This window comes from Cuculus canorus, chromosome Z (assembly GCF_017976375.1).
Source record: "Cuculus canorus isolate bCucCan1 chromosome Z, bCucCan1.pri, whole genome shotgun sequence".
NCBI lineage: Eukaryota > Metazoa > Chordata > Aves > Cuculiformes > Cuculidae > Cuculus > Cuculus canorus.
In genome coordinates, this window is record NC_071441.1 from 33135939 (window position 1) to 33161520 (window position 25582).

The 25582-nt window shown below is 37.3% G+C and overlaps 1 protein-coding gene across 1 annotated transcript in view; it reads right to left on the reverse strand.

Annotated features, from left to right (window-relative positions):
- Positions 1 to 15771: 15771 nt before the first annotated feature.
- The window catches only part of FBXL17 (F-box and leucine rich repeat protein 17), a 272702-nt gene continuing 262891 nt past the window's right edge, over positions 15772 to 25582 (reverse strand). Inside the window, exon 9 of the mRNA XM_054054142.1 lies at positions 15772 to 16429. Within this exon, the coding sequence (XP_053910117.1) occupies positions 16292 to 16429 (138 nt within the window). The 3' untranslated portion in view covers positions 15772 to 16291. The remainder of the gene's footprint in view (positions 16430 to 25582) is intronic.

Genomic DNA, 25582 nt, shown 5'->3' on the forward strand with positions numbered 1-25582 from the left:
CAGGCTCACTGATTTGTGTCTGACTGATACTGATGCTTGTGAGAAATTCTTACAAGCGCTATGACAGTGATCATGGCTCTAATCACAGAATCACAGAATGACCTGGTTTGGAAGAGACCCACAACAGTCATCGAGTGCAACTCCTGCTCCTTCATCAGACAACCCCAAAATTTACATGAAAATTTACACCCATGATTAACACTCTAATGATTGGCTGTATCAGTTTTCACAAGCAGAATTAACCAACAGAGCTGCAGGCCACAGAGAACATGGGGTTTCGAGTCTGCTATGATGTTATCCTCACACCACTGATGTAAACAGCAGTCATCTTCCAACAAGAGGTCTTTAGGTCAACCATTTGAATGAAAGGGACTGAGTAGTTGTACAACCATATAAGAATATTATCATGTCCCACAGACTTGCAGACAACTTTTACTGTTTTTTAACTTGCCGTAGAGTAAAAGTAGATTCTTGTCATTAGTGCAATTAATCCAAATATATATCATTATAATCTTCAGCAGCATTCAGAAGCATGCTCTCTATTTTGTGCACATAACTTCCCTTGACATTAACAGGAGGGGATAATAGACACGGAAATGTAAAGAGAGGTTAATACTCTTCCCTGTGACCTTCCCAGAGACATCATATTTTCTCAGGCTGACCCCTCATTATGCTGAAAACGCAAAGAAAAAACCCCACGGTTTCTGTTGCTTTTTTTGTTCACTTCAGAGACTACAGACATCTGCCCTAAGTACATTCTGTTAACAATTATTTTGAATGTATTCTAAAAATCCACATCATTCCCAAAGAGGGGAAAAACACAAAAGAAACCCCAGTTGGTGAGGGAGGACAATGTGCAACATTATAAGCAGAGCTCAAGCTGCCTGCCGTGATTGCCACTCAGAGATAAAAATCATTCCTCACACTTTGAGACAAAAGTAAATGGCAGTTTGTAATGTTAAGAACCCCTGTGGAAATAAGATGAAATGAGATGAGGCTTCCAGACCTGTGAGAAAAATCAATCTGATGGAAAATTGACAAACTTGTTTAACGTGTCGGCACAAGATCCGAGACTTGACCCTTAGAGACCTCCACTTAGGCATACCGTGAAGTTACTGTCAGTTCTCTTAATCTCTTCAATTACGCAACAGGATCTCAAAGGGGACTTTTTACCAAACATCACTTTAAATTAACTTTTCTACTTTGTGTTTTAAACTTCCAATCCTTCCTCCACTTTTTGCAGCAACATGGGTAAATTATTAAAAAGCTCACTTGCTTATCAATGTAAATGCTACAGAAAGATGTTTAACATTTTGATTGGCAAGAGGGAAGGTTTGTGCATTTAAAAAGGGAAAAAAATGCTCATCTCATTAAATGTGGCTACATTAATTTCCACTATGGTTTCTCTGAAGAAAGATCTATTTTTCTGCTTTGGGGGATGAAGAAATGGTAGTAAAAAGCAGCACGCCGTCATTTTTATTCCATTAGAAACATGAAACTGCCCCTTTTCACAGCCACAGGCCACAAAGCAAAGAAAGGTTTAAAATGGAAGATATTCTACTCTACCAAGCTGATGTAAAAATTTTTTTCTTCTGCCTACATCTTTTTTTCCCTTGAGGAAGTGGAGTAGGAATAGGATAGGAAGGGAAGATGCTCAAGAATCCAAGGCATCATACAAATGTAACTTTGCAGATACGTACAGCAGGATTTAAGAGAAAGAGACTGAACTTCAGATGACTGAAGAAGTGAACTTGGGCTTTTCCTTGTTCATTACTTTATTAAATACAGCTTTGAAACAAAAGATTAATTTTCTCTCAAATCTGTTATATTTGAAGTCTGAAGTGAAGGACTAACAAATTGAGAAGAAAGAATAGCAGGAATATGGCCTATCAATTAAACTGAAGTGCCAAGACTCATTTAGATTAGCAGGTGTTACAGTGCAAGTGCTCAGAGATGTTATTTAATAGTTTCATCATCAGTAAATACATGAGTACTAGCAGTAATATAGCTTCCTTTTAACCAGCAAAGTCATAGAGAATGTCTGGTAGCCACAGCAGTTTTCCTGCTATTGATTTAGAGCGGGTGTGGATCATGTGATGGATCTTGCTGATGAATTCTTGGTCTTGTTGATTTCTGTGGGATTAGGCATTATGCCAGATTGTTTTCTGCTTGTTTGTTTTATAGTTTGTTTGGTTTTTTTCCTGCTGAGCAGATCAAAGTGGAGAAATAAAAATGAATTTAAAAATAGTAAGAAATGAAGAACAGAATACCGAGATGTCTGACAGCAAGGTTTTTGGAAAAATAAAAACCCATGGAGCATGAACGTTGTGCAAGAGATTGCATCTAGGCAGAAGGCAGAAGCAAACAGCTATCTTTCTTTTCATTTAGAAGGGATTAAGTGATTTTTGACTGTCCTTGTTAGAAAACATTGCAGAAAGAAGTCTTACTTCTGTAACACTTAAAGAAAAAGCATCAAATTTAGAAGGTCTCCTGTTAGTTTATTCATATCTTTGTAGTGTGAACAGCTTTTAGTAGAACAAAATACAATCAACTGCTATAATAGCACTTTAAAAAGTTCTCTTTCAATTAATAATGTTCTTAGTCTGAGTATTTAAGATAAAGGTTAACTGCAATTTATTTTACACTCCTATACAATTACTGCATCTTGTGCTGCTACCAGAGATAGTTTTATTTTGGGACTAAGAATAATTTCTAAATGTTTTCTCTTGTATAAGCTACTCATTGGATCTCTTTGGGGACTTGTTAAAAAGTAGTATTAACTCTTTTTGCACTTCCTGATTGACCTGAAGAAGACCTTGTTGCTCTTTTCAGCACCAAGCACTTTATAAAAACTATGCTCCTCAATGAGAAAATGTTATGTTCTCTCTAGTAACTTTTTCACAGGTGTCAAAAACTTCAGCCTCCTCAGAGTCCGTGGGAACTGACAGAACTTAGACACCCTTACATCTGTGGATTTTTAATGCTCTTTGGCACATTTTAGGTCCTCAGTACAGAGGACGCTTAAAAGAACAAATCCTGACCTAGGGGAGCAAGGAGCTAAGTTCCAAGGAGTTGTGAGTATTAAGACTGCATTTGAAGTCACAATGGCTCAAATTAATTTTATTCCCATTTTGAAGGATTGTCAAACGGTTAACTCTCACCCAGTCCTTCAAAACTGACCTTCTAATCCAAGTGCAGAAGTGGCACACTACTGGCTAGTGTTTCCAGCTGCTAATTACTGTATGTTATTTAATTGGAAACAACAATAGTTACTACTATTTTTAGGTATATCTTATATGTCTAATGATATCTTTATTTAAAGACTAAGGTCAAAATTTGCTCAAAATTGAAAGAGTGGCTGCTCTACATATTCATGGAAGCTTTTAGTGGATCTAAATTCTTTGAGTTCACCTACAAAGAAGATTTCATATTACTATTAGCACTAATACTAATGATAGTAGAAATGCAAATGCTGCATACTTAGTACTTAAAACTAAGTATCTTCTAAGTAAAGAGTCAAGAACAAGATGTAACTGAGATAATAAATTTCACATATACATCAGTACATACATTAAGAATATGGCCGCAAATTGTCTTTCATGTTATGCTTTAGCTAACAGGTAAAAATGTTAAGATACTAACAGTAGTTTTAGAAGTCAGTTTAACTAAGACTTTAACAATAAAGACTGCAGTTAAAAAAATACTTTAGGAGTAACTGTAGGGAAGTCAATAAATTAAAAAACGGTATTTGCAATGCAGCAGCCAGCAAGTTAGGCTGATCGTTTTCCAGGCAATCTAAAAGGAGGCAAAGTCTACGTATCACTTGTTTCTTGTTTTGTTTTTGTTTTGTTTGTTTGCTTGTTTTGTTTTATTATCAATAATAATTGTGCTTTTTGGCAGGGGAAAAGAATTGTAGCTTTACCAGACATCATCAAACAATGGGAGGGAAGGGCAGACGTATATGCAGTGAGGAAGTCCTTATTTTTGCTTTTATTGTTGCAGGCTTGACTTAAAGGAGAAAGATCAAGCGAGAAATTTCTGTGGTCCTTATAGTAAGAATATATGGGCATTTTCTGTTAAATTTCAAAAATGCCACAAGGACTCAGTCACCTAGGTCACACAGAGGCGTTTGAAATTCTCCCTCTTTGTCTGATACCAGTAGTGATCTCTGATTGTTGTCTGTTATACTCCTATGATGCAAATAGTTACTGTTTATCGTCATTAACTACCCCAGGTTTTTTTGTTGTTGTTGTTTTCCACTTTTTTTTAGTCTGGGAAATTGCCCAGTATACCTGGGGGTGTATTTCTCTAGTGTGAATATGTGGGGATAAAAGAAACACACCAACAGATGAGCTGATCTTACCTATGGAGAATTTGTCTTCCTGATATGTTGCCCTTGCCACTGCTCAAACATATTCTGTCACATTGCCGAAGATCCTATACAAGGCACCTTTTTTCTGCCAAGTACCAAATCTTATCCTTATGTCATGGTGTATTGAACTACAGAATGTTTAAGAACGTTAGATGGCTTTATTTTTTGTTTTGGTTTGGTTTGTGTTTTTTTAATGGATTCAGACATAATATTTCTTCCTGGTTTTCAAGACTATCAACAGAACTTAATTGAAAAAATGATGGATATACACACTTACAAACATACAAAAGTCAGGGAAAAAAAGGTTTTGTGGGCTGTTAATAATTTCAGCATTTAATACCTGCCTGCATTTTCTCAGCTAAAATTCATCTGCTAAAGAGGCTTCCACACATGGAAGATATACCCAAGATCTGTATTTTTCAGAGTAAAATTTTTCACAGGAAAATTTCTTGAGTTTGATTTACTCCGCATCCTTCCTGGAATAGTGCTCAAACATTTGCAGATGGAGAGACACAGGGAGCTGCGTGTCTATGTGTGACTGTTCGTGCCTTGCAGATAGCTCAGAAATGCAATTGCAGAATCTAGTACTCACAGAGAGCTGTGAATTCGTGACAGTCCCTGAAGGACTTTGCAACCACAAACCAATGACTGGATTACACTGATCCATAAATGCATTTTTCTCCTATCTCTGACTAATGCAATACAAATAGTGTTATTAACTATTTCTGAACTACACACAAGAGAACAAAAGGGAAATGGCATATATTCATACAGAAAGGCCATCACATCATTTGCTCTTTGTGCTAGCAAAAGACTTCAATACCTGTACTGTAGCAGGAAGCACTAAGTACAGAAACCGTCCTTAATTTAAGTTCTGCTTTCAGAGAATTTTGCTAAAAAGTGGTGATTCAATCAAACCATAGAGGGAATTGGTGAAAACTGCTCTAGAGCAGGAGAGCTCAACTTATGAACAAGCTGTGGGAATAAAGTTATGTGCTTCTGTTTACCAGCATTTTCCTCCTCTGAAAGAATTCAGGAGCCCTCATGGTGATGCCACCTCCTCATCACTGTACTCTATGTCAGCCTGCCTTAATAAATACCTTCACTACCCGTGTCCTTCCTCCTATCCTGTGGTTACTCTTGCTTGACTGACTCACAGCTGAGGAGAGTGGCAGGATGGATGGTGGGTCTGCAGTTATCTATGTGCTGAGAGGGCAGCAGGACCCTGGTACGTGGCCTGCTAAGGGGCTCTCCCTCGCCTCTTCTCAACTGTGTGTGGTTTCTGCCCTGCAGTGCAACAAGTGAGACCCACTGCAGCAGCAGAATGATGCTCTGGGGCACGGCCTGGGAAATAGAGAAGCAGCTTGTGTTGGAAGACCTTGACTTGCAAACAACAGATGAGCCATAAATGCTCTATATTTACTCTATATGGGTAAAACAAACTTGCCCAGCACAGCTTTCTGGTTGTGAGGCTGCTGGGTACAGGACAAGGCATTCCCATGCCATTAAACCTTCCTGCCCTCAGGGGAAAGTGGCATCCAGTGAGCCTAAGGAGATGGCCACTGGGCATAGCTAACCCTGAACTTATGTAGGAGAGAGTCAGCAGTCATGGATGGGCCAAGAATGTGCTGGAATAATCTGACAGCCCAGCAGTTCTCCTGGATATTACCAGAAGTGTAGCCACAGAAACTAATATCATGTGCTGCACAATACAGTGCCTAGTCATGGGCCACTGCCAGAATGAAGCTGTATCTCCCGTTTTTCAGACCTCTTTACACTCCAGTTCAGCTGTACCACCATTTTTAACTACATCAGTCTGAATTCTTTGCTGTTTTCCTAGGCAGTCACAACTTGTACTGCTTCAAAGGCATTGTATTAATGCTTATGCATTGATGGGCTCCAATTTTTCTTTAAGAAAAAAAAAGACTAAGATTTCAAAACTCATAATGAACAAACCCTTCCATTGTTCTTCTTTTGGGAAGATCATGAAGGCATCTGGACTTTGGAATTCTCTCCACACTTCTGCAGCCATTAAAAAGTAATTTTTCTTTAGCTGCAACCTTTTTGGTTGCCATTGAGGATTTTCAAGTGCATTTGGTCCATAATCAGAAATGCTCTTCTCTAGTAAGTTTCTCTTTGTGAAAAATACTTTCTTCTGTTTCTTTGCTTGCTCATTCACCTCAGTATTCAAGCATCTTTCAAAGCATCAAGCAACGTGATTAACATTCACTACGTTTATTTCTCATCTGTCTCCAAGGAAAGAAGGATACGAAGCATTTTGTTCTGTCTATAAGTGTTGCTTCAAAGCCTACTTTAGAGGAAAAAAAAACCCTCCTCCATTACAGCAAATAATTTTTTAGTTTATATTCGTTCACAGACCATGCCTCACACAACATGCTTTACTGTGGTCCAGAGAGGTGACTATAGACTGAAAGAACAGCACAAACACAATCTTTTAGTCCACCAAAGGTGTTGGTCTTGTTTCGAGGACAAGCCAGAGCAGGACACATGGGACAAGTCACCTGCGTTCACTGGGAGTTAGTGTTGCTAAGAATTTTTTCTAACAATTGATATTTTGAAAACACCAAAGGCTGTAGTACTTTGCCATAGGGTACATGATAAAAGGATAGATTACAAAATTCTTGGACCAGAAGCTTTTATAACTTTATAGCAACTGGAAATGCCTAATAATCCTGGTTGCATTTTTTTTTTTAATTTTAAGACTTTTAAAGCTTATTTACACACAAACACTTTTCATATGCTACATATAGAGAGACCCACCTGAACACAGTTCAGCTTGCAGTCATAGTTGATTTTTTTTTGCCAGAAATAAATTTGAATCATAATCCCATTAGTAAAACTTTACAAAGCTGGAAATCTTGGATTTACATTACGTGATCCTGACAGCTTTTACAAAACAAACAATCCAAATCCTGAGTAAGAAAAATTTGGCCCGAATTTTTTTTTAACAACTGTGGAGATGCAGCTGTTACACAGACCATTATTTAAGTGCTACCTTATTGCAACTTGTGAAAGTTTCCCTAGTCAGGCAACCACAGCTGCCATGGTGGGACTTAGCCTACTTATTTGTGTTAATCTGAGCCTAATGCAGACAACGATCCAGAGGAACAGCTGAGAGATTTGATCTTCAGCAATTCGGAACATCTCCAGTGAGTGCATCTGTGGACAATACATGCAAGGAGCCAAGCACAGGGAGGCAAGGAATCTCAAATAATTGAGAGCCCTCAGTTTTGTGTAAAATAAGACTTGGAAATATTAAAAAACCCATAAAATAATGAGCTGCCTGTGAAAAGCAGAACAGACATTCTTGTTATGAACTCTGTTTTATGAACAGCCAGTGAATTCTTGTAATTAACTTTAATACTGCCCCTATTATCTATCCTTCTTTCTCTACCAAAAAGAGAAACAGTTCACTTAATTTGTTTGAGAAAGACATGATGAGCAATTTCATGCTGCAACATGAAATGCTGGGGTTCCCTGATCTAACTGCGGTGTAACAGCTCATCCATAAGACAGCTCTATTTCCTTAGGTCCCCTTTTAGACCTACAGTGTTGCAGCAGCCGATCAAGTAAAAGAAAAGTGCTCAAGAACAGGATATTATGTTATGTTTTTAAATTTCCATGAGAGTATAGTCAAAGAACATCACAGAAACACAAAGAGTGAACAAATAGTTTCACTTGTTTGAAGTACGGATATTTGACAGATGTGTTAATTTTCTCACACTGAGGATATTGATGCATAGTTTTGTTGAAGATATTGAGTGGAGGCAGTCAGTCTGGCCAAAATCAAAATTAAATAAAGAACTCAAAACTGATATTTCAGAAACTCTCCTCATTACCTACTCATCTTGATCTGTAGTTATGAATCAGTATTTTATTTTATCATTGCTTGAATTTGGCGTTGCAAGCACGAGATATATAAAACATATTCTAGATATCTTTACAAGGAAAAATCTATCTTTTATCTTTATTTTATGATGCGGAATTAGAGTATTTTAATTTGCCTTGGACTTGATATCTGGCATTAAGTGTTTTCTGCATTTTTCTGGTTCCTTCTCCCACAAAAAAAAAATAGGAAAAAAAAAGGAAAAGAAATCAATAAGCAGCTGTCTGTAAAGCTCAATGTTTTGCTCTGAATACACCCACTTGTCAGTTCAATGCTATTTCCCTGGCTGAGACTGACTAGAAGTAGAGAAAAGATGATATAGTAGCTCAAGAACAGTTGAAGCATAAGAGATTACAGGGATTTGGAAGCTTAAACAAATATTTACCAGTAAGTCCTTAGCTTAATTTTGATAGACTTTTGCAGTTAAATATCTATTATATTTTACTCCATAGAACTACAGACAATTTAACAAGTGGAGCTGTTTATAATGTATAAAGCAAAACCAGGAAAATACCACATGATTCAACTACTAAATGTTGCAGGCCTCATTTTTTTCAGCTTGCAGTCCAGATCCAGGGTTTGTGCAAAGACAAGGTCTTTCCAATTTCTTCTCTCCAATTTGAAAACAAATTAAACTCAGTTTTCACATATTTCCCAATGAAAAATGAATGTGTTGTGATCATTGTGCAGACAGAAATTGAAAAAAGGAGGAAAATAGTACCTGAATCTTATACACTTTATGGAAAAAAATTCAAATCCAGATAGCCCCTATTTTAGACAAGTATGGCAATCTGTAGTTTCAAGATCAATTACAATATTCATACAAGATAATTTCAGGTATACTACTGTACAAAGAAACTATGTTACCAAAAGGTATATTGTAATCCAACAGCCACATGACTCAATTGCAGTTTTAGGGTCTGTAGACTTCTGCAACTAGTGCAATTTGAGGAAAAAAACCTACCTGTTTGTAAATGACAACATTTGTTATAATCTTATATAATGCTATTGTATATGGGAACTGCCACATGAATCCATCAAGTCAATATTTTTATTGGACAGCCATAACATGCTTATTCTACATTTCCCTACATGATACCCACACGAGAAAAGACAAAGAAATTACAAGTATAAAAAAGGCAGGGTAAGAAAAGAGAAAGGAGAAGAAAAGTTTTCAATCAATGAACACAGTTTTCACATGTTTTCAAGAAAAATCCCATACCCAAACAACAACAAAAAAAGAAGTTATGAAAATTCACCAAGTACCCACCCCGTTTAGATTGGTAAAATACTTCTACTGTCACAAAGCAGCTGTATCTGTATTTTTTTAAGTGGTGTTGATCTATGGGATATAGCATGATTAAGCCTAAAGTATCTCCCACGGTGTCTGTGATTTGAAAAAACAATTTGGTAAATTTGCTTATAAATTTACCAGAACTTCAAATAAAATCTCAGTCATCTAATGCTGCCAATACAGCAGGTTACTCATGGAGAAGGCTGGGACAAGATAACTACAGGATGAAAAAACAACATTGCCTTAAATAATTTTATTTTAATGGACTCTTTAAATAGATTTGCTTTAAAGTCACTCTCCATTAATCTGGTGTTTCATAAATGAGCAGCATAAACCCTCACCTAATTCAGAGCATAAATCTGAATATTTACAAGATCGGACATTGGCATGGTCTTACTACATACACTTTTACAACTGTTATTTTGCAATGCAATGTTTTATTAGAAAGCACTTCTTTACAGAGACTGTGGTCAAACTCTGAACCTGGCTTCCTCAAGAAGTACTTGATAACCCAGACCTGTCAGTTTTTAACAGGCATAACGGACAATGCCCTCCATAATGTACTTTAACTTTTGGTCAGCATTGAAGTGGTCAGGCAGTTGTAGGTCATTGTAGGTACGTTTCAACTGAACTATCCTATCCTATCCTATCCTATCCTATCCTATCCTATCCTATCCTATCCTATCCTATCCTATCCTATCCTATCCTATCCATTATTATTTTTATAAAATGTAGGAGTCCTTTGCCTTTTCTTGTTCAAGATCACATGATCTGAAGAAGGCCCCGTCACCCTCCTAAAAAGCCTGCTTTGTGCCTCTGTTATGTTTTTGTGTACATTACCGTGACCTGCTGCTTTCCTTGATGATGTTCCTGTCAACATCACAGTTCATTAAGCATCAGCAATGCCATCTTATTTCTTCAGAGTATAGGTGGACAATGGTGAGCTCATGTAGGGAAGCCAGCTGAGAACTTGAAAAAATTAACTGTTGGTTAAGTATTCTTTCAAGGGCTATTCTCTCATTTAAAGGGGATCACAACTTGTTTTACCAGGTACTGTTTTTGAAAATCCAGTTAGATAGAGCGGTAAGTTTAATAGCTCGAGGACACTATCAATGACGGCTCAAATTCCTTCGCAGTACCTGCACGGGGAAGTAATATTCTCTGCAAGTGAACTCAGTGAGGTTCTGGGGCCACGGTTGAGTTTTGAAGGTTTAGCAGAGTCAGTAGCTGTAGGAGCAGCACAGAAGACCTTTGGCCTGTGCTGAGAATGCTTTGGGCAATGCAATCTGAGAATGCTGAAACACACTCCTACTAGCCAAATGAAGCCATCCTGGGATCTTTTTATCCTTATCTATGATATTTTTCAGATAAATTCACTTTGTCCATGCTCAAAGGTGACTAACCACTACCTAGTACTACACAGAGCATTTGCTGAGAAAAGGAGTATTGCTGGCTTGCACTTGAAAATTCACTAAATTTCCTACTAATCTGGGAGCCTTGAGTCTGCATGTGAAACAGCATGACAGATATCAGCCCTTCTGAGACACACTGCATGAGGACACTCCCCTCAACATCACCTTCAAGGGGTGACAGATGGGTAGAGTGATCACCAAGTGAACAATTTGAGTGGCATTAAAACATGGTGATCTCTGGATTTAGAACAGTGGATGACTGAAAATAAAGATTATCTGTGTTTTTTCTACAACTACCTATTGCTTAGTTAAGAAAGCACTTAGAACTTGCCTTAGCCTCCTCTTCTGCAGGCTGAAAAATTCTGGCTTCTCTGACCAAGAAATGTCTCTGATAAGGCAAATGCTGAGCCACAGGTTATCTACCTTAATGGCAGGTTCCCACAAAGATCTTGAAGGAATAAAGATATTTTGTCAGTAAAGTAGGTCTGCTGCAACCTAAGAAATACAGAGTGTAAGTTGCCTATGAATTTCTGAATCCCCTGTAAATTTTGAGTAGGAAAAAAGAGGAGTCGTTTTTCATTTTACAAGAGGCAATAGCTTTTCTTTTTCCCCTAAATGGTATTTCCCCTAAATGGCATTTAAAAAATTAACCTTGCAATATGGTTATTTATTCCTATGACACAGCTTATGAAACATTGATTTATTGTAAAGAAATTAAAGACCTACCTATGGCAACATCACAGTTAGAAGAATGTATTTCCATCTAGAATTTCTATACCACACAGATTTCCAAATTAAAATGCTGAGATCCACAGAAATTGATTAGCAACACAGAGATCTATAAAGATGAATATATTCAGTAAAATAAGAGAGAGATGAATAGCCAGTAAAAACCAAAACTATTGGATGTGATGGTAGAAGTAAAAAGAAATCACAAAATTGCTTGGTTGGAAAGTACCTTTGAGATCGTTAAGTCCAACTGTACCTGTTCACGACTAAACCATCTCCCTAAGCACTTCATCTACATGTTTTTTAAATACCTGCAGAGATGTTGACTCAACCACCTCCTTGCGCAGCCTGTTCCAGAGCTTGATAACCCATTTGGTGAAGAAATTTTTTCTAATGTCTAATCTGAACCTCCCCTGGCACTGTTTAAGGACGTTCCCTCTCCTCCTATTGCCTATCACTTGGGTGAAAAAAACAACACCCACTTATCTACAACCTCCTTTCAGAGAGTTGTAGACAGTGACAAGGTCTCCCCTCAGCTTCCTCTTCTCCAGGCTAAACATCCCCAGTTCCCTCAGCTGTTCCTCATAAGACTTGTTCTCCAGCCCCTTCACCAGCTTCATTGTTCTTCTCTGGGCATGCTTCAGGACCTCAATGTCTTTCTTGTAGTGAGGGGCCCAAAACTGAACACAGTATTCAAGGTGTGGCCCCATCACCAATACTGAATACAAGGGCAGAATCACTTCCCTGGTCCTGCTGGCCACACCGTTTTCTCGTGTCAGGTTGGGTGTCTACCAACACTCCCAGGTCCATTTCTACCAGGCAGCTTTCGAGCCACCATTCACCATGCCATTTAATGGCATGAGGTTTAACAAGGCCAATTGCCGAGTCCTGCACTTGGGGCATAACAACCCTATGCAGACTGGGGGAAGAATGGCTGGAGAGCTGCACGGAAGAGAAGGACCTGGGGGTGCTGGTTGACAACCGACTGAACATGAGCCAGCAGTGTGCCCAGGTGGCCAAGAAGGCCAACGGCATCTTGGCTTGTATCAGAAATGGGGTCACCAGCAGGTCCAGGGAGGTGATTCTCCCTCTGTACTCAGCATTGGTGAGACCGCACCTCGAATACTGTGTTCAGTTCTGGACCCCTCACCACAAGAAGGATGTTGAGGCTCTGGAGTGTGTCCAGAGAAGAGCAACGAAGCTGGTGAAGGGGCTGGAGAACAAGTCGTATGAGGAGCGGCTGAGAGAGCTGGGGTTGTTTAGCCTGGAGAAGAGGAGGCTGAGGGGAGACCTTATTACTCTCTACAACTACCTGAAAGGAGGTTGTGGAGAGGAGGGAGCTGGCCTCTTCTCCCTGTGACAGGGGACAGGACAAGAGGGAATGGCCTGAAGCTCCGTCAGGGGAGGTTCAGATTGGATATCAGAAAAAAATTCTTCACAGTAAGAGTCATTGGGTACTGGAACAGGCTGCCCAGGGAGGTGGTCGAGTTGCCTTCCCTGGAGGTGTTTAAGGAACGGGTGGATGAAGTGCTGAGGGACATGGTTTAGGGAGTGTTAGGAATGGTTGGACTCAATGATCCAATGGGTCCTTTCCAACCTTGTGATTCTGTGATTCTCCAGGCCTGCAGCACTGCATGGGGTTGTCGTGTCCCAAGTGCAGGACTCTGCACTTGGCCTTGTTGAACCTCATCCTGCTGGTCTCAGTCCATCAAGCCAGTCTGTCCAGATTCCTCTGTAGACCCTCCCTATCCTCTAGAAGATCAACACTTTCTCCCAGCTTAAATGTCACCCATTAACTTGGTAAGGGTACATTCAACCCCCTCATCCAGGTCATTGACATTGAACAGGACTGGACCCAGCGCTGAGCCCCAGGAAACACCGCGTGTGACCGGCCTCCAACTGGATTGAACTCCATTCACCACTACTCTTTGGGTCTGGCCATCCAGCCAGTTTTTAAGCCAGCAGGGTACACCGATCCAAGCCAATGGTAGTCAGTTTCTCAAGCAGAATACTGTAAGAAATGGTGTCAAATACTTTAGTAAGCTAGGAACACTATATCCACAGCCTTTACCTCATTCATTAAGTGGGTAGCCTTGTCATAGAAGGAGATCAGTTTAGTTTGGCAGGACCTGCCTTTTGTAAACTCATGTTGACTGGGTCTGATCATCTGGTTGTCTTGTGTGCAACATGTAATAGCACTCAAGACAATCTGCCCCATGACCATTCCTGGCACTGAGGCCAATTTAAATTCTAGTTGGGATTTAGACCTCCTGATTTTCTCTCTGCATGATCTCACTTCATCCTTGTAGTCCTGAGATGCCTGCCCCTTCTTCCAAAGTTCACAGACTTTCCTCTTTTTTTCTGAGATCCACCCAGATCTCTCTGCTCATCCAGGCTGGTTTTCTTCCCCAACGGCTCATTTTTTGGCGCATGGGGATGGCCTGCTCTTGCGCTGCCAGGATTTCCTTCATGAAGAGCATCCAGCCCTCCTGGGCTCGTTTGCCTTTTAATACTGCCTCCCAGGGAACTCTTATCAACCAGCATTCTGACCAGTTCAAAGTCTGCCCTCTAGAAGTTCAAGGTGACAGTTCTGCTGAACCCCTCCTTACTTCTCAAAGAACTGAGAACTCTATCATCTCATCATCGCTATGCCCCAGGCATCCTCCAGCCATCACATCTCCCACAAGGCCTTCTCTGTTCACAAACAGCAGGTCCAGCAGGGCACTTTCCCTAGTAGATTTGCTCACCAGCTGCTTCAGGAAGTTCTCTTCCATGCACTCCAGGGACCTCCCAGACTGCTTCCTCTCTGCTATATTATACTTCCAGAAGGCATGTGGTAAGTTGAAGAACAATGGCTAGTGACTGTGAGACTTCTACCAGTTGCTGGTAGAATATCTCATCGATCTCTTCTTCCCGACTGGGCGGTCTATAGCAGACTTCCACCATGATATCTGCCTTATTGGGTGTTCCACTGACTTATACCCATAGACACTCAACTATGACCAACAAGATCCATAACATATATATAAACTTAAAATCATAGATTATTTTAGATTGAAAAATATCTGTGGAGGTCATCTAGTTAAACTCTGACACTCAAAATGGGGCCAGCTTGAATCACTTTCTCAGGACCATGCCCAGGTGAGTTCTGCATATTCAAGGATAGTGATTTCAGTTTTTCTGTTATAATAGTCTAAGTACAGTTGGCAGCACAGATAAACAGAAGACACCACATCTTTCTTCTTTCTTTTATTAAAACCCAGTGCAAGATCAAAGGTTTCACGAAAAAATAGATACTTACAAACGTGTGAATAGTTTTAATGCACTCATAAAAAGACATTGAAAGAAAAATAACTAAAATTCTGTACTGTATCTGCAATAAAATCCATTGGCTTTATTCTGAAAATATTGTAGCCATTTTGGAGTAAAGAAAAAGCCTAGCATTACACGTGTTCACATGTATTTACCACTTATTAAAAAAAACAAAACAACTTTACCATATATTTTTGCCAGAGAAATCAGTTCATCCCCATTTTGAAAATTCTATTAAGAAAACATTCAACACCCTGACTGGAATTATTGTGAGCTGATGTTTCTGTTGTAAAAACTTAGGCTATGGAAATCAACAAACAATTTTACAGGAAGTTATACAGCCATACTAAACAAGCTTCTAGGTTATGCTGCATTAGACCTTCTAGATTAGCAAAAAAATTTGACAATAATGACAACACTTCAGCTGAAGCTTAAGCATTTCATACTTTGGATTAAAATGCCATAACCTTTAAAAACAAGTATCCAGTGTTACACACCTGAATATATTCTTAAACAAATTATAATACTCTAAAAGTTAATGCAACTTCAAATTGAAGCTGCAATGCCTTTATTTTCACTATCCCCACATCAAATTGAATTCCTTAGAATGCAATGTGACACACAAAAAATTAATCATTTTATGTATTTACTTTTGGTATTTTCTTCCATACGCTGTATTGCAAAGTATGTGATCCTATAAAATTATATCCATGACAGGACTCATGTTTAGATGGGCTTCTATAGGTAAGCATTCCTTGCATTATAAGTTCTGTTGTAAAATAACAAGCACACAGGAAACGAGAGGAATCCTGTTATTGGCTTATACCCATTCATCTGAATTTCCCAATTCAGCAACATAACAACATAGTCATAGTTGATCAACTGCACTGGTGCTAGCACTGAGTTACCATATAGAAATGGAAGGAAACATATTTGACCACGGCAAAGTAAAGTAAATAGAGGAAAACAAGCTGAACATTTCCTATAACTCAAACTATCCCAAGAACTAGTAGGAATACGCTTAAAGAAATCAGTCAAAGACTTTCATATCTTTTATGCAAACAAAAATACGATGTATTTTTAAAGATTTGCTTCAATATTAGTACATAGTTGTACAGTACATTAGTCAGTGTACAGATTTTGCCATTTTACAGTAACCTCTGTAAACTCACAATTATATTGCATCGTATGAAAGGTTGTGAACCCTCTGCAATCCCCATTATATCTACTGAATGCAGCATGAACTGTCATGTTGGTATAGGAGCTTAAGAGGCAGTAGACATATTGGGTGTCCAGCCCATTTGATAAGCCCGTTCCAATGTCCTCTTGCAATCCTGTAGTACAGTACTGAAGGTTATATGTGGATACTGCTGCACTAGCTGCTCCACTGTGGCTTCATTCACCTGCAATTGAAGAAAAGAATCTGTGATGCGCAAAAATTGAATAAAAATGGCAACATTATACAAGCTAAATGAATGATCGAACTTCTGACTTCTCAGAGGGCTTGCAGGATTGGTGTCTTCACTTATACTATAGGTTTGGGTGCCAGTATCATAAACCAAATATACACTATGTAATGTTCTATTAGAGAAAGAAAACCAGACTTTGAATTTACTGTAAAGGAAGAAGTTTTATATAGCATTCTAGTAAACACTCTTTGATTATTTGCAACTGAAAGCAACAGGAAAGGCAAACAATCTCCATTTGAAAATAGCTTTGTCTGGAAAACTGCAAAATGTTTAACAATCAATTAAACGCGCTTCATTCCACGCTTTGCTATTGCAGCCCCAAATCTAACTATTCAAAGAAAAACCATCCTGTTTAAGAAAGTGCTTCCCAGAGTAATAGATTTCTATCTGCAAATAGAAGAATATTTATTCAAACTCACTCAAGCAGACATAGCTTTGAAATGTACTATTTTCTTGGCTTTGGATAATGAAAATTGATTACATATATTAATTAATATATGCCACAGTTATGACACTTTTATACATAATAAGCAGTAACTTCACAATTAACCCTCCTGAAATGAATTTGCACTGTATGGTAGCCACTGATGTGGTTGAAATGAAAAATGAGAGATGACATGACTAAATATGAGGAAAAGAATGCAGACTAGTCTATATTGCAGGTAAATCACTTGAACAATTTACCAAACACAAATATAGGTCAACTTTAACAAAGGTTAAAAGTCTTGCAGGTCTTCAAATACATGACTGATAGGCATTTTTAGTTTAGTCTTTTGGTGTAAACCTAACACTGCACAAAGGGTTTTGTGGGAAGAAATGGTGGGATCAATAATTAAAACATACAAGCTTGTTGTGTTTGGGATGCCCCTCCTAAATCTTAGACATCAAAGGTAGAACTTTTATTTTACATTAGACAAGCCAATCAGACAAGCCTAGCTAAATCTAACACCTTTACAACTGCAGCATGTGAGGGGATTAATTTGTCAATTATTTTTAAGCCGATTGCAGTTCATATCACAGAAGCAGACAGCTTTCTTCAGTCTTTAGATAAATAAAATAGTAACTTAAGAACCATAGCTTCTATGTAGCTCCCTTTGAAATCTTTGCTGAACTCTTGGGCATTTTAAAATGTATCGATACTACATTTAAATATTGAACCACCTAGATTAGTATGATGTACGACTGATATAATCTTTTGCTTTCTTCCCCACAGTGTTCCACGTTCAAGGCCAAAAGTAAAAAAAAACTGGAGTAAAATGTTTACTACGATTACAACGATCCATCTTGGGAGTATTATTTTAAAGGACAGTGATCACAGTATCTCATAATATTTTTGTCCTTAGAAGATAACAAGGAGTGCATCCTCTGAACAGTGATTGCACCCAATGACAAGGATAAATGAAAGGTTTAATATCCAGCTTTTCTACTTTGATAACAGAAACAGTCAATCTTCATTGGAAGTTTCATCTAGCTGAGACTGACTTGGATAGAAAACTGGCTTAACTTCCCTTCATAGCACAAACTGTACTCTTTTGGCAAATTACTATATTATAGTAACATTTTCCAGTGCTCAAAAAAAAAAAAGTGACTTCTAATAAATCAAGATGAAATCAGAGATGGCTCAAGTCCTCAAAAATATTTGATATTTAATGCTGAATACATACTTCCAAACTGTCAGCAACACTTCATAGAAATATTACTTGGAAGGGAAGAATCCCCTAAAGTAGCAATATCTGCTCCTTTTTGCTTATTCAGAAATAGTCAAACCTACTTTCTTTAAATTTGTGGTGAAGAAAGTCATGGCAGTATCTATCATACTACCAGAAACTTCTTTTAATGGTTAACTCAGCCACAAAGAAGATGCTTACCACATATAGCTGCTGATTCTGCTCTTTCTTAATGAGAAACTTAGAGACTTTATCTACTAGATAGCTGCAAATATTACTAGTAGATAGAGATTACTATGATCTGACACATACCTGTTTGCCTTTATTTGTTACAATAGTTTGAATATTATGGTTTTAGAGCAAATATAATAAGCAGGTTTAATGTACAAGAAAGAAATAAAGCAAATTTGTTACAAAGATGATGTTCAAACACAGGAAGACAGGTGAACTCCATGTCCTGGAGTCTTTGACTCAAGGCTGAACAAAATTACAGAAGTTACAGTCTAGCTAGATATAAACTAATATATTTCCTACAAGGCCACCCCAAGTAAAATAGCATGACCTACAATACTCAAGAAGACAGATGATGTTACAATAGTATCTTTTAGCCTTGAAACCTATGAATAAATCTATGGTAAACTATCTAGCACTTGCCACTTGTCCTAAGTTTTTCTAATACAAATATTACTGCATAAAATAATATTTAATGTAATTGTTAGTAATCGCTAACACTACTTTACTAAACCGGAGAAGGAAGCTTTTGAGTGCCAAATACAGTTACAAAACAAACAGAAGCATGCAGAAGATAGGTAAAACCACTGCAGAAGCAACATGGACAAAATCAGCTATTTTATGACCAAAATCTCAATAGTAGAAAGTTCTGCTTTTTTGCTATAGTGTCTAAGGAACATTTCGAATTATTAGTTTGATGCTAGAAAACAACTTAAGTGGTATTAAACAGCAAAGTAATGACAATCTTACCTACACATCTGGAACCGTAACTATTACAGAAAGAAATTACTTTGATTTAAAAAAATTACTCTCATGAGAGAAAAAAATTTTCCTACCAAACTTCATGATAAATGTTTTAATATAAGTCATTTTTTGTTGTGTAAATATTTTTAATCCTAAGAAAGTAACAGCAAATAATTAAAATTATGCTGGACAAAATAAATTCAAAGCAAGGTTACACAACAAAAAAGGGAGAAAAAAGATTCTGTTTGGCAGTGGACAACCTACACGGATCCTAAGATGAAAAACAAATTTGATCAGTTATGCCACATACGATTTCCTATCAGAAGATTTTGAAAGCTTTTCTTTGACCATGAGAAAAGTCAAGTCAAACACTAAACCAGGATAAAATTTGTAGTACTGTAAACTTTCTGTAGTATTCGACTAAAACTGCACTATCTAAAAGGTAGGAAAACAGAGAAATTAAAATGTTGTTCTTTGTTAATGAACAAGATAAATAATATCAAACCAACTCCCTTAGTACCCTTGTCATCATTTCCATGAATGATAAAGATTAAGACGAAAAGAAGTCTTACGTCTAACCATTAGACGACAAGCTTCTGTCTCTTTGTTAAGATGCAGTCTGGCTGGTCATAAAATGAAAGTACTGTATGCCATTCCCAAAATAAATTCATTACATAAACAGAGCAATTTAGCAATTTTCCCTCCTGAGCCTGAACAGTCTTCAATGAAGAGAAACTAAAAATCTTCACATCTTAACACACTTTAAAATATTTAATTTTTCTTCCACAGAACTTTCATTAATCTTCATCTTTCGAATTGTCAAAAGAAAGACTCCTGTCTGAAGATAAACTAGTTAGACTAGAATTCCCTTGAATTTGAATATCCTTTCAATTATATTTTAAGACATAATAAAAGAATGCAGCCCTTATCATTAACAGTCAAAGCAATAGGTTTGTGTGAATCCTGGTCGTCAAATAGAAAAAGAAAACAAAAACAAAGATTGGTTTTAAACTCATTTTTTCTTGCTAAAATAAAAATTTATTCCAGGCAAGGAATAGAGTTAAGAAAAAAAAAAAAAAGAAGATGGGTTTTGGAAACTGGCAGAAGCAAGTAATAACATCTTCTCTTAATTACAGCAGTTACTTGGAAGTCACAATTTTGAATCCTTGTTGCTTAAAGACATATGAACATATATAACCTACTTCCCAGGAGAGTATACTTGACTTTGTGACTAATGTTATCTGGTGTGGGACCTCCTAAATTTCCTCTGGTGATGATAGTATGGTTGTGCAGAGAGTATTTAAATATCGTCCTCATATCCGTCACATGTCCTCATGTGACAATCTGGAATTCATGTGGGAAAGAAGAACATGAATACTCATCTAGTTCATGTGAATTGGAAGAACCTTCACAAAAGGGCTTTGGGAGTGCTCCTTTGGAGGACTCTGTTCTCACTCTACTAGGTATACAAATAATGTGTGCGAAATACTGAGAAAAACAGGACAATGGTGTTCAAAAATCTTTCTCTCATTTAGGTAAAACAATCTACCTACAAAAGGCTTAAAACCCCCTCCAGACTATAAATATTTTTCCCAGAATAAACTAACTGGCATTTATTAACTGATTTTTCAGGTTCAGGATAAACCGAAACAAGAGTTTTCAATGAATGACCTATGCACAGAAAAATATTCACTCAGATTTTTGGCCTGATGTGCTAGACTTTCTCATCCTGTCTGTCAGTATTTACTGATCTGGTACAGCACTTATATCTGCCACAGACCACCACGAGTAATTTCTTTTGTGCCGTCTTCCATGAGTTCTCATGGAAAATTCAAACTGCAAGAATAAATGGTTGCTTTTAAATATGACATATTGTTTGACAGAATTCTAGTGATAATCTCAGCACCATTTTCTTTTATTTCTAGGTTCAAAAATCAGGATTTTTGGATTCCAAAGGACTAGGATCTATTTTTGTTTACCTTTTGCTTCCATTATGTTTCCAGGACAGATCTTATTAAATTCAAGGGAGTCAAGTTTTCCTAATCCTGATAAGATAAATGTGTGATTACAATTGAAAATATCAGTTGAAGTGGATCTTTCAACAACTCTTTTTCCTCAGTCTTCACTGGGTGCCTCTCTTCCCATACCTCTTGAGTGGATAGACTGCAAGGCAGGAACTAGGGAAGCAAAGTCCCTCCCAATGTAAGAGAAGGGATAGAACACCTCTCCCATTAAGAAAGGCTGAGAGATTTGGGGCTGTTTAGACTGGAGAAGAGAAGGCTCCAGGGAGACATTATTGCTGCCTTTCAGTAAACAAACATTTTAGTAGGACAAGGGGTACCAGTTTTAAACTGAAACAGAACAGATTCCGACTAAATACAAGGAAGAAACTTTTTGCAGTGAGGGTGGTAAAATACTCAAACAGGATGCCCAGAGAGGTGGTAGATGCCCCATCCCTAGAAACGTTCAAGGGCAGGTTGAATGGGGTTCAGAGCAACCTGACTGAGTCAAAGATGACCCTGCTTACCGCAGGTAGTGTGAATTAGACGACCTTTAAAGGTCCCTTCCAACCAAAACTATTCTATGATTCTATAATTCACAAATAAGGAAAAGATGTTTAAGGACACTTTCTAAACAGGACTTTCCAAATCACTTCCAGTTAACTTGCCTTTAGCTGATATCATGATCAGAAGATCTTCTCTTGGATTGTAATACCAAGTGGCACATCAGGGATCTTTAAAAAACTTTGGTTTTAAATGAGAAAACTTTTTTACTATATTTATAAGGGGAACTGTAAGACTGCCTGCTGATCGCAAACCCTCCTCCTACAGGTGTATCAAAGGCAGTCTCAAAATACAGTTCTGATTCTAAAGCTACTTGAATGCCTCAGGAACGTCTGTGTTTTGTCATTTACAGCAATACTGAAAAGGGAGAGCAGACATGCCACCTGAACTGCTGCTCTACATAGTGAAGAAGCATTCACTGTTAATCTAAAAGGTTTACTTTATAAAGAAAAGCTTAAGAATAACATCCAATTCATTTGGTAATCGAAAAGAAAAAGTTATTTTTTTCCAAGTTAATAACTGAAATAATACAGCTGTTAATAACAGCCATATAATTAAAAGAAACAAGCCCCCACCAACCTAGGCTCACATGCAAAAACCCCAGACTTGCAAAACTGGATTAGTGCAAAGGTGCACTATTAGAACTTCTTAGGAAAACTTGCCTATGCTCCTCTGCAGTTCATTACGTTGTCCAGGGATGGACTGCTGAAACAATTTTTGCATAGTGTCTAACTTAGACGTCGGCACAGGCATGCAGCTAGCTGATTTTGGAGAGCACTCACATCACGGGCACGCTCCTTCTGAGGACAACAAAACTTGGTATATTGAATTATATAACTTTATAGGCTAGTCATGAATAAAAAAACCCAAAACCACATTATAATAGGTTAGTCTGCAATATCTGTGTGGAAAGGCATTAATAATATATAGAACTGCTAGCTTAATTTTAGAAATCTCAAACTTGTAAAGAATTCTAGGGAAAAGTTACCAGGTGAGAAGTAACATTCATGCCAAAATATTTTCAGCCTGCCATACAGATGATAATACAGGATAACAGGATGCAAGTATTACGATTTTATTTCTACATATAAAGAATCACAAAACCAATTCTACAGTAAGAAATGCAAATGCTTTGTTCCAAAAGGTCTTTCCTATAACGTTATTGACATTTTTGCTTATAGAGTGGTATCGCAACACTGGGGTATTGAAACTTGTGTCTATTTCTGTCTCTGTATGAAACAACCAGCCAACTTTGTATGTAGCAGACAAATAAATAACTCCATAGTCATTGTGTGTATCTATAACGATGGATTGTGGAGAGACAAATTTTATGTTCCAATTTCTCTAATATTTTAACAATAAAACCCAAAATATATATACTTGCAGTTATTAGGACATTTTCATAAACACTTTCTTTTTAAGCTGTAGTTTGCTTCTTCAAGTCAATATCTTACAAAAAGTGCACTTTGTTTGATTTTTTTGTCTGCTAATAATATAATGAATTATATTCTCAGGTGGCCTAATTATAACTGTTGCCTGTAGCCATAACAAAATTAAAGATTTCTGGAAACGTTTTTTGTGAAATGCACTTGATCGGATAAGGCAGACATATTCCACAGAGTTTCAGTGACTGTCCTCATGCCCAGGGGCAGAACCTTTGTTTAGTACTTTAATAAAATAACAGCACTACTAATATTAGCACAATTTTCTATAGTCCAAATAAAGTCACTTACAATTTAAGCAAAGAAAAGCACACATGCGCACATTTCCAAACACTGTATTTGTGGACTCATAAATAATGAAATTGACAAGTACATTCTAATGTACTATTAATACCATGACATTAAGCAACTTAATTGCATTAAATCTTAGCAATTAATTTCCCACACCTTTGTAACGGGGAAGGAGGGCATAAGCAGAAATATCTTAAATACTTTCTGCCATGTGAAGTGAAATAAACAGAATACACAAACCTTCTAATATTCAATGGTAGCATTTCTAGAAGATTTTCAGAAAATGTAGCAAGGTTTCTTGTGGAGCATAGCCCCTTAACAAGTTCTTTGGTTAAATCTTGTCAGAAAGGTAGAGTCATAAAAGGGTGAAATTCACACTTGTGGTTGTTTACAGAGGTGAATGCTATTGCATCAAACTGCCAGTAACCCACAATTGCTGTAGTCATTGCATTACTGCACAGTAACAAAATAATCCATTTCACGTCGGTGTGAGTTGGCATAGTTTTCTAGCAAAGCCATCACTTCAGGATTTGCTGTCCTAATCATTACTGCCAACACAATATTGAAGTTGTATAAGTGATAAAGTTTTCATTCTCAGTTCTCTCTTCTTATTGTAAAGGTTTAATTTTCTATTAAATCAGAGAAACCATTCCAAAGGAACCTTTTAGTTTGCCTCGTTGGTTGGTTTGCTAATCCTGTTCATTTCAAACAGATGAACAACTTCTAGACTCCACCTATACAAGATTTCAAGGTAAAAATATTACAGTGCCATAAGTATTACAAATTTATGATGAAACTCTGTGTGTTGCTTTCTTCTTTCTCGTAAAAATTGCAGTTCCTAAAAGACCCCTATTCAGTGAAATGACTGTTTATTTATATAGAGAAAAATATTCTTTCAGATTACTTTATGTCTGTTGAATTAATAGCATTGAATATTTTCCTTCCTATTCTGCTACATGAACAATAATTTGAGCACCTTATTGTAATGCTTGTCAAAATGACGGCCTGTGAAATTAACAGAGAAATGATTCTTGAAAAGTTGCCAGCTGGCAAAAATGCCTGGAAGTTCCAGGGGACAATGCTTCTAAAAATCTTTTCTCTCTGTTTTTTTTTAAAGCATAAAAATGCTGACCACTTCACAAGGAAAAATGCATTCCTTGATGGCTGGCCTCATCCTGATTTTGAACCACTTCTGTACCTGAGGACCCACCTTTCTGTTACAGTATGACATTGTCAGGTAGTTGCTTTTTAAAAATAAGGAAAGAGTCATTACCTCGGGAAGATTCTATCTTCATACTACTGTCAGGGATACATGGCTGAAAGATCAGCCCGTAAGTTAAAAATCTTTTAGTAAAGAAACAGTTAAAGTAGAAATAGAAGAAGTTCAATTTCCATAAAGATTTTTTTTATATATGTTAGCAGATGCTTTCGTTCACAAAAGTGCAGGATCTGTTATTCTAGTTAGCTATGAAAAAAACGTATTGTTCAAGTCTCTTAAAACTGTATTGAAAACAAAAGTGAAATAAATGTTAATTTTCTTTTGTTGTAGGTTAGCAAGATTAACTGTAGTTTTCTTCTAATGGGATTCACAGATTTTTTTGGTACCTAAGAGTTGGTAAGCTTTTTCGCTAGCTGGCATTTCCTTATATACAACAGGAGCTGCATCCCAATTAGGCTAATGACATGCAGTTTGCACAGCAGATATATGTACATGTTTTAAAAACCAGATTTTATAAAAGGATAAGTGATAAATTATTTTACAAATCTACTGGTTTTCTCAAAATCTTACTCATACTTAACATGCAAAGGATTTCTTAATGCACCTTTTTAATTTTAAAGGGTCATATATCTTCCTTACTCTCCACAGTAATATAAAAGAGTTTGTCTTTTTTTGTTAGTTGTACTACCCATCAATTTCTATGCTTTAACATCTCAGTAAAAATATAACAGGAAATATTCTTTCTTTTCTTTTCTAAAAAGAAAGAAAGAAAAAAGCAAGGAATAAAGGCCATGATGATTTATCAACTGAAGCTGTGTATCCATTCACAGCCAGCTTTGTCAAACTCACTTCATTTCAGTCACATATAGCTGTGAATGTTGCACTTTGAGGCCTCTGTTTTTCAGTGTCATTTGTCTGCATATTTTCCC